At 47.2% G+C, this 14,631-nt stretch overlaps 1 protein-coding gene across 2 annotated transcripts in view; it reads right to left on the bottom strand.

Moving 5' to 3' along the window:
- SCP2 (sterol carrier protein 2) overlaps positions 1–14,631 on the bottom strand; it is a 134,032-nt gene that overhangs the window by 74,915 nt on the left and 44,486 nt on the right. For both annotated transcript variants that reach the window (XM_030205581.1, XM_030205580.1), the window contains 2 exons: positions 5,431–5,562; positions 4,134–4,198 (listed from right to left, as the gene is read on the bottom strand). In XM_030205581.1, coding sequence (XP_030061441.1) covers positions 4,134–4,198; positions 5,431–5,562 — 197 coding nt within the window. The remainder of the gene's footprint in view (positions 1–4,133; positions 4,199–5,430; positions 5,563–14,631) is intronic.

Below are 14,631 nucleotides of genomic sequence, written 5' to 3'. Positions count from 1 at the left end.
ACATGGGATGCACTCAACACCACCAATATTACCTTTCCCCAGCGGCCGAAGCCGTACGAATGGGCCCTGAGAACAAATATCATAGGTACCCTCTGCGCTAGTCGAGCGCCATCGAAGCGTTACTCTGTACCAGTGGGAGACTCTGCTTGTACAGGGGTTCTTCAGTATAATGGCAGCCGGACGACCTGGTGGCAAACGGACAACCTGCCCGCCCCGGAGCCTATCTGGACAGAACCCACCTTGAACACGACATGGACATACGGAGGGAACGCCTCCCTCAAGTGGGTAGCCCCGGCGGGCTACTACTATATCTGCGGACGCAGGGCCTATGAACAACTCCCGACCCGCTGGTACGGTACCTGTCTCTTGGGCACGGTCCGACCTAGTTTTTTCCTTCTGCCCATACAAGTCGGCGAAACTTTGGGTATCCCCCTATACGTGGAAAAGGGGCCTGATAACCCTGCCCGACGAAAACGGTCTTTCCCAATCATCAAGCCCAAAGTCCAAATTGGAGACTGGAAGGACAACGAGTGGCCGCCTGAACGTATCATTCATTACTATGGACCGGCCACATGGGCTGAAGATGGTACATACGGGTACCGCACCCCTATCTACATGCTGAATCGCATTATTCGCCTACAGGCCGTACTCGAAATCCTTACCAACGATTCGGCCCTTGCCCTCAATATCCTAGCTCGACAGAACACTAAACTCATTACCGCCGTTTACCAAAATCGCTTGGCTCTTGACTACCTCTTAGCCCAGGAGGGCGGGGTGTGCGGCAAGTTTAACCTCAGTAATTGCTGCTTACAGATTGATGACCAGAGCCATGTCATCAGAGAAATAACTGACCGGATGGTCAAACTAGCCCACGTCCCCGTCCAGACCTGGAACAGTGCGTGGGATTGGACTTCCTCCCTCACCAGCTGGCTCCCAACCTCCGGGAGCCTGCAAGGCCTCCTCGTCATGGGTGGCCTGTTTTTGCTGTCCTGCCTATTAATACCTTTGTCTCTCCCCTTAGTTTTCAGGTGTCTCCGCTCCACCATGGAAAGCATCGCTGATCGCCGTGGTGCTGCCCAGCTTATGGCTCTCCAGATGTACTCCCCCATTCCCCAGTCTGATGAAGCTGACGATGAAGCACCTTGTGGCTGATGTGCACTTTGAACCCCCTAAGTCACTTAAGGGGCCATTACCCTTGTGTCAGCATAAGACCGGATACAAAGGGGGGGGGATTCCACTAGGGGCCCTCCGTCTCAACCGCGGCGAAGCAACCAACGGCTGCGCAAGGGCTTAGGGCTCGCTTGTTGCCTCCCTCGCTAACTATCCTTGTCCTTTCTTTCCTTTTCAGGGTTCATGGAGGTGATACTCTCCACCTGATGGATGTTCAAGTATCAAAAGGGGGGAATGAAGGGGTGGAACGCCGGATACTGTTCGAATACTATGCATACTACTGAGCAACAGGACAACCTCATGTTTTTGGGCCTACTGATGGACTTTTACTTATGCACTCTACCTCTGCTTTTGGCTGTTTAGCCACACCTTATTACTGCACTGGACATTTGTGCCTTATCCAGTTTTACTGTTTACTAACAAAAGAAGTTTGCTGTTTACTAATGTACAGACAGAATGCAGAGCTATTAGACCTATAGCTTGTAACAGTAGTTTGCAAGGCCTATACAAGACCAGCTTGCACGTAGCAACGCCATCTGAATAGGCGACCTTGGAGGGTGCTGACACCCCCCCTGCATTCCTGAGCCGCACCTTATCTCCTGTGCTAGAAAGGAGCATTGTGTGTGTGAAGAATAAGCTGCTAAGTTTCGTTTTTATTGCCAGTATCATTTCAGTGTTATGACGTGTGTACGTGCTGGGACTACAATTTTGTACTGTAAGAACTACAAATGTTTACTGCGCATGTCGGTTGTGACGTGTAAGGGGCCAAATGCGCAGGCCCAGTAGGGAAGTATAAATGTAAGTGTCAGATGATTTATGACACACAGTGTCCCGAGGCTACTCGGTGCTGTTCACTTGCTAGCAATAAAGTTGCCTTGTTTGGAACCAAAATTTGCCTTTCGTCTCCTGATTTCCCACCTGTTTCAGAATGACACAGGGACAAGTCTATCCCCATCTCCACAAGCTCTGACCCACCCCCTGCATGCTTTGCGGTTTTATATATTACATAGGACCTTTCATATGTCTATAATCAATATAACTTAAGAATAAACATAAAACGTTTACTCAAAATACTGTTATGTCTGGGGTCATCCTGCTGATGAGGAGCCAGTGTGTTGGAACAGTGCAGGCAGAGCCACGGACACCCTAGAGGTAACCGACATCAATGGAGTGGTCGTCAGAAGTGCTTCATAAGCATATGTCCTACTGCAGTATGCAGCCACATGGCCGAAGGGGCGTTACCAAAGGGGCATGTAATGTCCTGCATCGAGGAGTGGGACATTACTTTGGTTTCTAGTTACGGGAAAGAAGCAGCAAGGAGAGCAGCCTGTAAATCCAGAGTAAAGGCCTAATGAATCAACATATATTTGCGCTCTCAAGTACCTCTACTTCTCCAATAGTGAGCATTTCTCTACCCGTAGTTTCATTACCTCCTCGTGCATCTAGTCCCCCTCCCCAACTGGGTAAAGATCTTCTAGAAAGAATGGCCATTTCCTGAACAATGACTGAAACTTCTCCAGTTTCTGCAAACAATGACAATTTGTCTTCATTAGGGATAGGTAACTATTAGAGTGCCTATCCCTGTACAAGTTCAAATTGCTTTGGATTCAATTGCTCAAGTAAAACGAGCTACCATACAGGATGTATGGCAAGCTGTGTCTTGTACAGAGCCCTTTGGTAGCACCACCATTGCAGCAACAGTGAGGACATGTGTCTACGAAATTAAAGCCTCCAGTGGTAATTATATTGTGCCCTGGGTTCCTGATGGAGTTTTCCCAAAATGGAGCTCTGTAGAACCCTAAGAGCAGAACCAGATGTGTCATTGTGGAGTTGTGCTGTTTTACCATTTTAATTTTTGCAAGATATATGTTGATGAGGGTGTTTGCTGAAGCTGCAGTGAATATTGAAAATACGTCACTGTTTAGACAGAACTGTTCAAATGACATTGTATAGCATGAACAGCAGTAAGACCCCTCCCAAAAAAGCCCGGAGTGTACAAGGCTATAGCTGTGTCCTGTGCAACTTGGCCACTGGTGCGCCCCCCCCCCCCCCCCCCCGAGTGTGCACTGGGAGCAATTTTTGTGCCTCTACATATTTGCACCCTGTATAGTTTGTCCCATTCGCACTGTCCTTGGTATGGCACTGCCTGTCCCTGATCAAAAGCATTTACAGCAGCAGCTCTCATAACATGAAACCTGATGCCAGACTGTGTGGAAGAGTTATTAAACTCCAACCAGGTCAACACAGGGATCTGAAGACCTCCAGATATGACTCTAGACTCAAGCCACCCGATAAAGCTCAACTAAGGACTAGTTGACAAACTGGACCAGAAGCAAATCATTCAGCGTGCGTCTGGTAGCGCTATACAAATGCTATTAGTAGTAGTAGAACCAGAGGCTGAAAAGCGTGTCCATTCACCTGCTGGAGAAAGAAAATACTGAACAGCTGGACTGTATGCGAAGTGAGATATGTCTCTGCTTAGTTTTCAATTCTCTATCTCCATCTGCTGGTTGATGGACACAACTTTCCCACAGGTTCTGGAACAGCGGAAAGCTATGTAAAGGAAACATTTTATGCTGCTTATCTTAGGAAGAGCAATGGATTTTCCCCAAGTCCATCTCAATAATGGCTTATAAACTTTTTTAGAAATTATCCAAACCTTTAAGCCTCAAGCTAAAGAAGTTATTGCTCCTCTATCAAACATACACTACCAAATTACAACACTGCAGGGACCTGAAACTATCTTCACCTCCCACCCAACACCAACCCCTGAAACTAAGAACAGTACCCCAAATATTCCACCTTCTATAAAGCTAGAGCACCCTTCATACCTCACCCAGGAACAAAGAGGCTCCAATCAGCCTCACATTAACAGCAGCACAAAACTTCAGCCAGACAGGCCTTGCAGCATTCCAGCTGTTTCAGTACAAATGCAGTGGGAATGACCATTACATGTCGCTTACCTTAAGTGTAAGCGATCCTTTATCCATCTTCTCAAAACCAAGAGCAAGGGTGCAATTGGCCAAACCTAAATAAAAGACAGAATATATTATCCTATCAGCCCTCTGGGAAACAGGAGCAGCAGCAGCATTTCAGCAGACAGAAGTTATTCAAACATTTGCAGTGTTCAAACACTCAGCAGCAGGCATATCAAACAATAGAGCATGTGTGTTGCATGTTATGTTATTATATAAATAATTAGTATTTTTTTTGTTTACTTGTAACCACCTACATGTATTATAAACAAGATATCAAATGTAGTAAACCGTAACCCATAAAAGTGGAGAACTACAATGATAAAAACTTGGCAAGGCTGTAGAGAAAAGAAACAAGACAATAAGCAAAGTATAGATTAGACCACCAGCATAAGACCGTTAAGGCTCATCTGTTTTGCCCAGTTTGTGTTTGTATACTTGATATGTCACTCAGCCTTACAAACTAGAATTACAAGCTTCAGTATAGAAAAGCATAGACAAGCACAGAAGGGGAGCTCACTAGTCAAGTCCCCACAACTCCTAAGCTGCTTTACCTGATGCAGGAGGATCCGACCAGGCCAACCCAAGACTACAGGTAGAACTACTTTCCTGCAGCTGTTTCTAATTTGTCAACTAGTGGCATAGGACCTGAAGGCAGGCCTGAAAAACAGTCTCTTCAAGCTGATTTTAAAGATGAGCTCATGCATGCTCCAGCCTTAGGTCAAGCGTCGTTGAGCTCCAACCCAAATAGCTGTCAGACATGTATTACTACTACTATTTTGCATTTCTATAGCGCTACAAGGCGTATGCAGCGCTGCACAAACATAGAAGAAAGACAGTCCCTGCTCAAATAGCTTCTAACTGCAAAGCAGAGTGAACTCTCCTAGGGGGAGACTCCTGAATTTATATGCATATAGGCCTTTGGTACTGCCTACAATGGAAGAAGACTCAGGACTAAGAAATTAAATTGCACACACACAAAAAAAAAAGCTTTATCCCTTGGATGCTGTACAGTATTTCAGGCATTACACACTGAAAGTAGTAATATTTATCCCAGATAACCTCAAATGGGCTCACAGGGGCAAAGGCCCCCAAAGGGGCAGCAGGCCCAGGTGGCTCATCAGCCCAAGGGTGCCTCTTCAAAGTCATATGTAACCTCAGAAATGGTCCTTGCTCAGTAGATGCTCCCTCCACCCTTAATCCATGATGCACACCACTAGACCTGAGCACCTGGCCAGCCCATTCACTATGTCAGTCCTTGATTATGATCACAAACTTGACAGACCTCCTCGGATGAGCTGCCGGGCCAAGTGCAACGCAGTGGACCCCGTAGAGCAGTTGTTGTTCACATTGATAATAGGAATCCCAGTTAATCCAAGATTGTGATAGATGGCCCGCTGACCAGATGTAGAGTCACCTTGAAGCAAAGAAGACACAATCAGATACTGTTTAAACATAACCCCGCAAACCATTCTTTACAAAGGTTCTTCCACCAAACCAGAGAAAGCTCTAAATAGATCAGGCCCAATATGGAGGTGTTTTGCAAGCTTAGCGGTCTCTTCCTGCTTCATTAGGCTTCCAGTGGGAACAGGCCTCTAAGGTCATAAGCATTCATTTTCAGCTACTCAGATTTTTCCTCTGTTTTTAGATTCCCCTCTCAACTTAGCCCAGTCTTTACAGAGTTTGTCAGATCCCACAGCTGCCTTCATAATCCAGCTAGTATGGAAAGAAAGGGGATGGGGATGGGCCTTTTTGTGGTGACAATCAAAGCAGTGTATATATATATATATATATATATATATATATATATATATATATATATATATATATATATATATATATATATATATATATATATATATACACATATATACATATACACACACTAGTAAGAAATGCCCGTTTCGGGAAAAAATGAAACGGACGCTAGCAAGGTAATTCCCCCCCCCCCCCAACCATCCTCCCTCCCTCCCTTCCGAGTTCCAGACCCTCCCCTCCGTCCCTCCCTTCTGAGTTCCACACCCCCCCTCTCCATCCTTCACTCCCTTGGTTGCGAGTTTGTGATGAAAGTTCGCAGCGCTCTCCCCGCTGCTGAATCTCTGGAACTCGTGCGTTGTGCCTTTGCCGCCCCATCCTCAACGTCATCACATTTTGACGTGAGGGCGGAGCTACAGTGACTGCAGGCCAAACCGGATATCTCAGGCGCCTCATCCGGCTTGAGGCTTCATTGGAACGTTGGAGGTGCCTTTTATATGTGTGTGTGTGTATGTGTGTATGTGTGTATGTATATATATATATATATATATATATATACACACACACACACACACACACATATAAACCGTGCATTGCCCCAGGTTTTAAAAAAGTACCCCTAATATATATATATATATATATATATATATATTAGAGGTACTTTTTTAAAACCTGGGGCAATGCACGGTTTAAGTAACTTGCCCAGAGTCACAAAGCTGCAGTGTGAATTGAACCCAGTTCCTCTGGTTCTCAGGCCAGTGCACCAACAATTAGGCTACTCATTCTACAACAGGACTCCTAAATTTACACACTGATTGTGCATGTAAATTTATAGAACACTTGCACTTATGCGGATAAGTGATATGCTATAAAGGGCCCGAAATTCAGCTGGCAGTGATCAGCAATTTGCTGACAGCCGCTGGCATTATACCCAGAGATTAAAGGCTAGGCCATGTCTGGGATCCAGCATTGAATTTCTGGGTATATGGAACCGGCAAAAAACAGCCGTTAAGCGAGATATTTGGCACTTAACTGGCTATAAAGAACCGCATAAAGATAGGACTGTTTTATGTGGTCCTATTTATGCAGTTCTCTTAACCGGCTAAGTGCTGACTCCGCCCCGGAATGCCCCCAAAATAGCCAGTTTTGGCTTGGGTGCTAACCAGGCACTTTCAGCAGCACTATCCGGTTAAGTACTACTGAAAATGCCTGGTTAGCCCCAGACAGGTGATTTAAAGTGGCCAAGAGCCTTAAATCATTTTCAACTGGATGTCACGTGGTGTGATGCAGGAGTGAAGTCGTGTTGGAACTGAGCTCCTGCGATTCCCCCATCATCTAACGCTATTATCAGCCTCAAAGGGGAAAAACGAACTTTTGTATCGCCAGCCTAACAACTTGGAGACCGGGTGGGAATCTGCCCGCTAGCCTCGAGCAAGAAGAATGGCGGCAAAAATGCTTAGAAAAGAGAAAGAGAAAGGCAAGACTGCAGAATCCAAGATGGCGCCCAGACAGCAATCGCCGAATTCGAGCATTTGCTCGATATGGACGGCAGAAATCACCGCGGAGGTGACAGCTGCGGTAGAGGCGGCCTTCGATAAATTGCAAGCGTTGTTTGACCGCGCAGAATCCGCCCACTAACGGCTTGACGGGTTCCACCTCGACCTGGACCACATGCAACAGCGGATCAGTGACCTGGAAGACCGAGCAGGGGCATCTGAACAACCTGTGGAGGCCCTACAGAAGAAAATCGTGGAGCTAGAAAATAAACTAGACGACCTAGAGAACAGAACTCGTCGTAATAATTTACGACTAATTGGGCTACCAGAACAGATCAAGGACTCGGAGTTGGGGAGTTTTCTAGAGACCTGGCTTCAGAGCACATTAAAACTGAATAACCTACTGGGCCTGCTGCGCATCGAGAGAGCACATCGGCTGGGGCCAAGGCGCGGCGAGACCGCAGGCGGTGATAATGAAGATTCTTCACTATGGCCACAAACAGGCGATATTGCAGGCTGTGAGGACCGGAGGAGAGCTTCGTCATGAAGGCCAACAGATCCTTTGCTTCCAGGACTATTCTGCACGTGTGGCCGCGGCGCGAAAGGAGTTTGCGCCCGTGTGCGCGGCCTTACATGAGAAGAGAATCAGCTTTGCACTGATTTATCCCGCCAAACTGAAGGTTCAGTACGAGGGAGGAGAGAAACTCTTTGAAAAGGTGTCTGCAGCTAAAGACTTCCTTAAGAGCATTGCACAGGAATCTGCAACCTGATGTCGAAAAGATGGCGTTTAACAGAAGAAAGTCTTTGTCTGGATAAGTGAGTTGATAGAGATTTTGAGACTTGCGCTGAATGGAGAAACGTGGGACTGGAAGACTGCTAAGTATGATTAGTGACTAAATCTCCATATCTAAACCCTTGTCCCAAGGGAGTAATTGGACGGGGGGGTACAAGGTAAAGACCCGGTCTCAATAAATGGAGACAGGCATAAGTTCCACATGATTGGGTATTCCCTATGGAGCAGATGGATAACTGAAATAGATGGGGAAAGCACACTAATACGTGATGAGTTCCCTGTTGGAACTCAAGGGATTAAAGATTGGAGGGGGAGGGGAGAAGGTCTGTTCGAACATGGCTTGTAAAAGGGGTAAGAGAAGACAACTAGGAAGTGCCCAGAGAAAACAAAGAAGCAGAGGGAGGTGTAGGCTGGGACACCTCTCTCTTTACTATAGGTTTAACAACGTATGTGAGCCAATTTGGGCAGGATATGGTTAAGCTCATATCTTGGAATGTAGGGGGTATTTCCTCCTCAATCAAAAGTAGTAAGATTTTACAGACTTTAAATAGACAAAAGGCACATATAGCAATGCTACAGGAGACATACTTAACAGCAATACAACATAAGAAGTTATGTAAATGGTGAGTGGGAGACTATGTGGAAAGCCCGTCACCAAATAGAAAGGCGGGAGTTATCTTATTCCGCAAAGGGCTTCATATCACTAAAAAACGGGTAATTGCGGATCCGCTGGGAAGATATGTTTTCTTAGAAGCCCATGTGAATAATCACCCTTTCTTACTAATTAATGTATATGCACCGAACCAATATGACAAGAGGTTCTATCAGACCCTGGTGAGACATGTGCACTCCTTTGACCAGATGCCTATAATTATGGGGGGGGGGGGGGCTTTAATTCAGTCTATGACCCGTTATTGGATAGTACTGGAGCCTCCAGAGTAGGGCCTGTGAATTTGACAAAGGAAGTCCCACGGCTGTGCTCTATGTTAGATCTAGTAGACGCATGGCGCCTGTACCACCCGGGAGAGAGGGATTATACCCACTTATCTAGGGCACATGACACACTATCCCGAATTGACTATATCCTTGTTTCGGCAAATAGAACTCCTTGGTTACAACAGGCAGAGATAGGGCCGACACAGGCATCAGACCACGCTTTTGTGTGGATTACAATTGGGTGTGGAGGGGATGGAACCCAGAGGGCTAGGTGGCGATTTCCCAAAGAACTGTATTACGACCCACAATTTGCCTCCTATATACAGCCTCAATGGAAAGAATACTCAGAGTTTAATGAGAATAGCTATCAAGTAGACCCGATACTATTTTGGGAAGCGGCCAAGGCCTTGCTGAGAGGAGCCATAATTTCATATCATTCCTATAAGAAAAGATCCAGAGAGGCAGAGATAGTCAGGATGGGGAAGGTAGTGGGGCAGGCGCGCCAGAGATTTGGAACTAACCCAACGCCCTTAAATAAATTAAGGCTATTGGAGGCTCAGTCATCTTTGAACCAGTTAATACATGCCAAAGCCAAAAAATCTAATTTTTATTATCGCTATCAGTTATACGACTGGTGAAGCAAGCGGGTGGCTCAAGATATGTGTCACAAATCAGGGATACACAGGGGGGTATTCAGCATACTCTGGAGGGTGTGAATGAAGTATTCCGGCAGTTTTATGAGACTTTATATTCCCCTCCAGAGGATCAGGGGCTTCAAGCAGAGTGTTATTTAGCAGGACAGTCACTTCCCCAGATCACAGCGACGCAACAAAGCAGCCTTAATAGATTAATATCAGAAGACGAGGTGAGCTGGGGTATACATGCCAGCCCATTGTATAAATCACCAGGAGTGGATGGGCTCTCCTCTGAGTTTTATAAGCTTCTTAGCTCGGATATTGTACCTTGCCTGACAGAGGTTTTCAATAGATGTGTAGAGCTGGGGGGACTGCCAGAGTCTTTGAGGAAAGCACAAATCATAGTCTTGCTAAAACCAGGCCGCGACCCACTTCTAGCCAGTTCATATAGACCTATTTCTTTGCTTTCTTTTGAAACAAAATTACTGGCAAAGATTCTGGCAAACAGACTGGCACGGATCCTGCCGGAGATAGTGGGGGAGTCTCAGGTGGGCTTCGTACGAGAAAGATCAGTAGCCGAAAAGGCATTTGACCGGGTTAATTGGGACTTTATATTTGCCTCCCTGAGGGCATTTGGGATGGAAGGGTTTTTCCTACATGCCATAGAAACTTTGTACCAAGGACCTACTGCGGAGGTATGGGTAAATGGGCATGTCCCCTCTCGCCCCTTCTCTTTGTGTTGGTGCTTGACCCTCTTATTAGAGACATCCAGAGTATGGAGGAGGTGAGAGGGGTACAAATACAGTAAACTTCCTTTAAGATCTCGGCTTTTGCTGATGACTACTACTACTTGACATTTCTAAAGCGCTACTAGGGTTACGCAGCGCTGTACAATTTAACATAGAAGGACAGTCCCTGCTTAAGGAGCTTACAATCTAAAGGACAAATGTACAGTCAGTCAAATAGGGGCAGTCTAGATTTCCTGAAAGGTATAAAGGTTAGGTGCCGAAAGCAACATTGAAGAGGTGGGCTTTGAGCAAGGATTTGAAGATGGGTAGGGAGGGGGCTTGGCGTAAGGGCTCAGGAAGTTGATTCCAAGCATAGGGTGAGGCGAGGCAGAATGAGTGGAGCCTGGAGCTGGCGGTGGTGGAGAAGGGTACTGAGAGGAGGGATTTGTCCTGTGAGCAGAGGTTACGGGCGGGAACGTAAGGGGAAATGAGGGTAGAGAGGTAATGAGGGGCTGCAGACTGAGTGCATTTGTAGGTAAGAAGGAGAAGCTTGAACTGTATGCGGTATCTGATTGGAAGCCAGTGAAGTGACCTGAGAAGAGGGGTGATATCAGTATATCGGTTCAGGCGGAATATAAGACGTGCAGCAGAGTTCTGAACAGATTGAAGTGGGGATAGATGGCTAAGTGGGAGGCCAGTAAGGAGTAGGTTGCAGTAGTCAAGGAGAGAGGTAATGAGAACATGGACGAGAGTACAGGTGGTGTGCTCAGAGAGGAAAGGGCGAATTTTGCTGATGTTAAAGAGAAAGAAGCGACAGGACTTGGCTATCTGCTGGATATGCGCAGAGAAGGAGAGGGAGGAGTCGAAGATGACTCCGAGATTGCGGGCAGATGAAACGGGGAGGATGAGGGTGCCATCAACTGAGATAGAGAGTGGAGGAAGAGGAGAAGTGGGTTTTGGTGGAAAGACGATAAGCTCGGACTTGGACACGTTCAGTTTTAGGTGGCGGTTGGACATCCATGCAGCAATGTCGGATAAGCAGGCCGATACCTTGGCCTGGGTCTCCGCGGTGATGTCTGGTGTGGAGAGATATAGCTGGGTGTCATCAGCATAAAGATGATACTGGAAACCATGAGATGAGATCAGTGAGCCCAGGGAAGAGGTGTAGATTGAAAACAAGAAGGGGTCCAAGGACAGATCCCTGGGGAACTCCAACAGAGAGCGGGATGGGGGTGGAGGAAGATCCATGAGGAACTCCAACAGAGAGCGGGATGGGGGTGGAGGAAGATCCATGAGAGTGTACTCTGAAGGTGCGGTGGGAGAGATAGGAGGAGAACCAGGAGAGGACAGAACCCTGGAACCCAAATGAGGATAGTGTGGCAAGAAGTAAATCATGATTGACAGTATCAAAAGCAGCGGATAGATCAAGGAGGATGAGGATGGAGTAGTGGCCTCTGGATTTGGCAAGGAACAGGTCATTACAAACTTTAGAGAGTGCCGTTTCTGTCGAGTGTAGAGGGCGAAAACCAGATTGAAGCAGATCGAGGATGGCATGAGAGGAGAGAAAATCAAGGCAGTGGCTGTGAACAGCACGCTCAAGTATTTTGGAGAGGAAGGGTAGGAGGGAGATGGGGTGGTAGTTGGGGGACTGGTAGGATCAAATGATGTTTTTTGAGGAGAGGTGTGACTACGGCGTGCTTGAAGGTGTCAGGGACAGTTGCAGTGGAGAGAGAGAGAGGTTGAGGATATGACAGATGGAGGGCGTGACAGTATGAGAGATGGTGTTAAGTAAGTTGGTGGGGATGGGATCAGAGGAATAAGTGGTGCATTTCGAGGAGGAAAGAAGGCGGGTGGTTTCCTCCTCGGTGATATCAGGGAAGGAGGAGAAAGAAGCCTGGGTTGGTTGGTTGAGGGAGAGGGTTGAAGGGTGAAGAGGAAGAGGTGCCTTGGTAGTGAACTCAAGGTTGATCTTTTGCACCTTGTCGCAGAAGTAGTCAGCCAGTGATTGAGGTGAGAGTGAGGGGGGGTGGGAGCGGAGGGCACTTTGAGGAGGGAGTTAAGGGTGGCGAAGAGACGACGAGGGTTGGCGCTGAGAGAATTGGTCAATTGGGTGTAATAGTCCTGTTTGGCAAGGAATAGGGAGGACTGGAAGGAGGATAGCATGAATTTGTAATGAAGGAAATCTGAATGGGTACGAGATTTCCTCCACAGGCGTTCAGCAGATCAGGCACAGGAGCGAAGGTAACGGATGCAAGGGGTCAGCCAGGGCTGAGGATTAATACATCTTGTGGGACGGGAGATGGATGGTGCAAGGGTGTCCAGAGCAGAGGAGAGAGTGGCATTGTAAGCAGACACATTCTTGTTGACAGACTCGGAGGACATGATGGAAGGGAGGAGATTAGAGATAATGGAGGATAAGGTGGGAGGGTCGACAGCCTGGAGATTCCTGGAAATAGTGGTTAGTGTTGGGCGGGACTGCGGGGGAGGGTGATGCAGTGTGAAGGTGATCAGGTGATGGTCAGAGGGAGGAAGAGCTGAGGCGCAGAAATTGGAGGGTGAGCAGGTAGAGGAGAGGATGAGGTCAAGACAATGGCCGTCTCGGTGAGTAGGGGTGGGAGCATAGCTGGAGGTTGAAGGAGGATGCTAGAGTGAGGAACTGAGAAGCGTGAGGGTCGCATTGGTCATCAACGTGTATGTTAAAGTCTCCCAGAATGAGGGATGGGGATGAGGGCTCAAGAAAAACGGAGAGCCAGGCATCGAAGTCGGTAAGGAAGGAAGATAGGGACTTATCAGGGGGGGGCGGTAAATGACTGCAACTCTGAGTGGCAGCGGGTAGAATAGACGGATGGCGTGAACTTCAAAGGATAAGAAGCAGTGAGACTACGGTAGGAGGAGAGGTTGAAAACTGCAGGAGGGCGAAAGTAGTAACCCGACGCCGCCACCGCAGCCAACTGGGCGGGAAGAATGGGAGAAGAGATAGCCTCCATGGCATAGGGCCGCCACTGAGGCAGAGTCATCAGGGTGAACCAGGTTTCAGTTAACTATAATACAGGACCCCCAGGTGTCCTTGCCATCCCTACTGGACATTTTTGCTGAATTTGGGGATTATTCTGGATTTCATCTTAATCTAGACAAATCTGAGGTTATGACACTTCACATGAGAGAGGAACAATGGGAAAGTTTATGTTGTCCACTTAAAAGAGTGGGGGGTACGTTTACATACCTAGGGATCCAGCTTACCAAAGACTCCAAGCAGCTATATAGTGCTAATGTAGAATACTTGCTAGAAGACACCAGGAGAACATTGGGAAGATGGGCAGGACTACCGATATCGTTGGTGGGCTGCATCTCCTTGTTTAATATGGTGCTTTTCCCTAAATGGCTATACTTCTTACAAACAATACCATTATACCTCAAACACCAGGAAGTGAGATCTTTGCAAAAACTGCTCTCCAAATTTTTGTGGGCTGGGAAAAGACCTCAGATACGGTTTTCACAATTGGTGGGGCCTTGGAGAAGTGGGGGGATGGGAGTGCCGGACATTAAACGCTATAACATAGCATGTTTATTGCGCCATTTAGGGGACTGGTACCTGCAGAGGGAGGATTATACCCAGTTAGAGATAGAAAAAGCGAGGTGTAGCCCCTTAAACCTGATGTATGTCTTACATGGGGCACTGAAGGATCTGCCTACAAGGTTGCGGACTAGTGTTTTAGTGTGGCCCTTAAAAGCCATATGGAAGGACCTGGCTAGGCTGTGGTCCTTTGATCCTAGATGTAGCAGATTACTACCCCTCCAAGGGAACGAGGCGTTTCGCCCGGGAGATGAAAATCCTATACTGAGATCCTGGGGAGAGGGGGGAAATATACTTTTACACTATTGGTTGGAGCCCAGTGGTAGCCTCAAAACAATGGCCGAGTTACAACTAGACGCAGCAGACTGGGGGGGTATGTTTTGCGTATGAACAGCTTAGACACTATATAGCCTCACTCCCCCGAGCAGCACTTGATGTTGATCTGACCACTAAGATGGGGGAACTATTCGAGATGGTATCAGAGGATCCTATTTCGATATCCATACTACATAAAAGGCTGCTACTGGCTCGACCACAGGGAGATCTCACACGAGTGGCAGCAAAGTGGA

The sequence above is a fragment of the Microcaecilia unicolor genome, chromosome 6 (assembly GCF_901765095.1).
Source record: "Microcaecilia unicolor chromosome 6, aMicUni1.1, whole genome shotgun sequence".
Classification (NCBI taxonomy): domain Eukaryota; kingdom Metazoa; phylum Chordata; class Amphibia; order Gymnophiona; family Siphonopidae; genus Microcaecilia; species Microcaecilia unicolor.
Note: the sequence above shows the minus strand (reverse complement) of the source record. Positions and strands in the feature narration are given on the sequence as shown.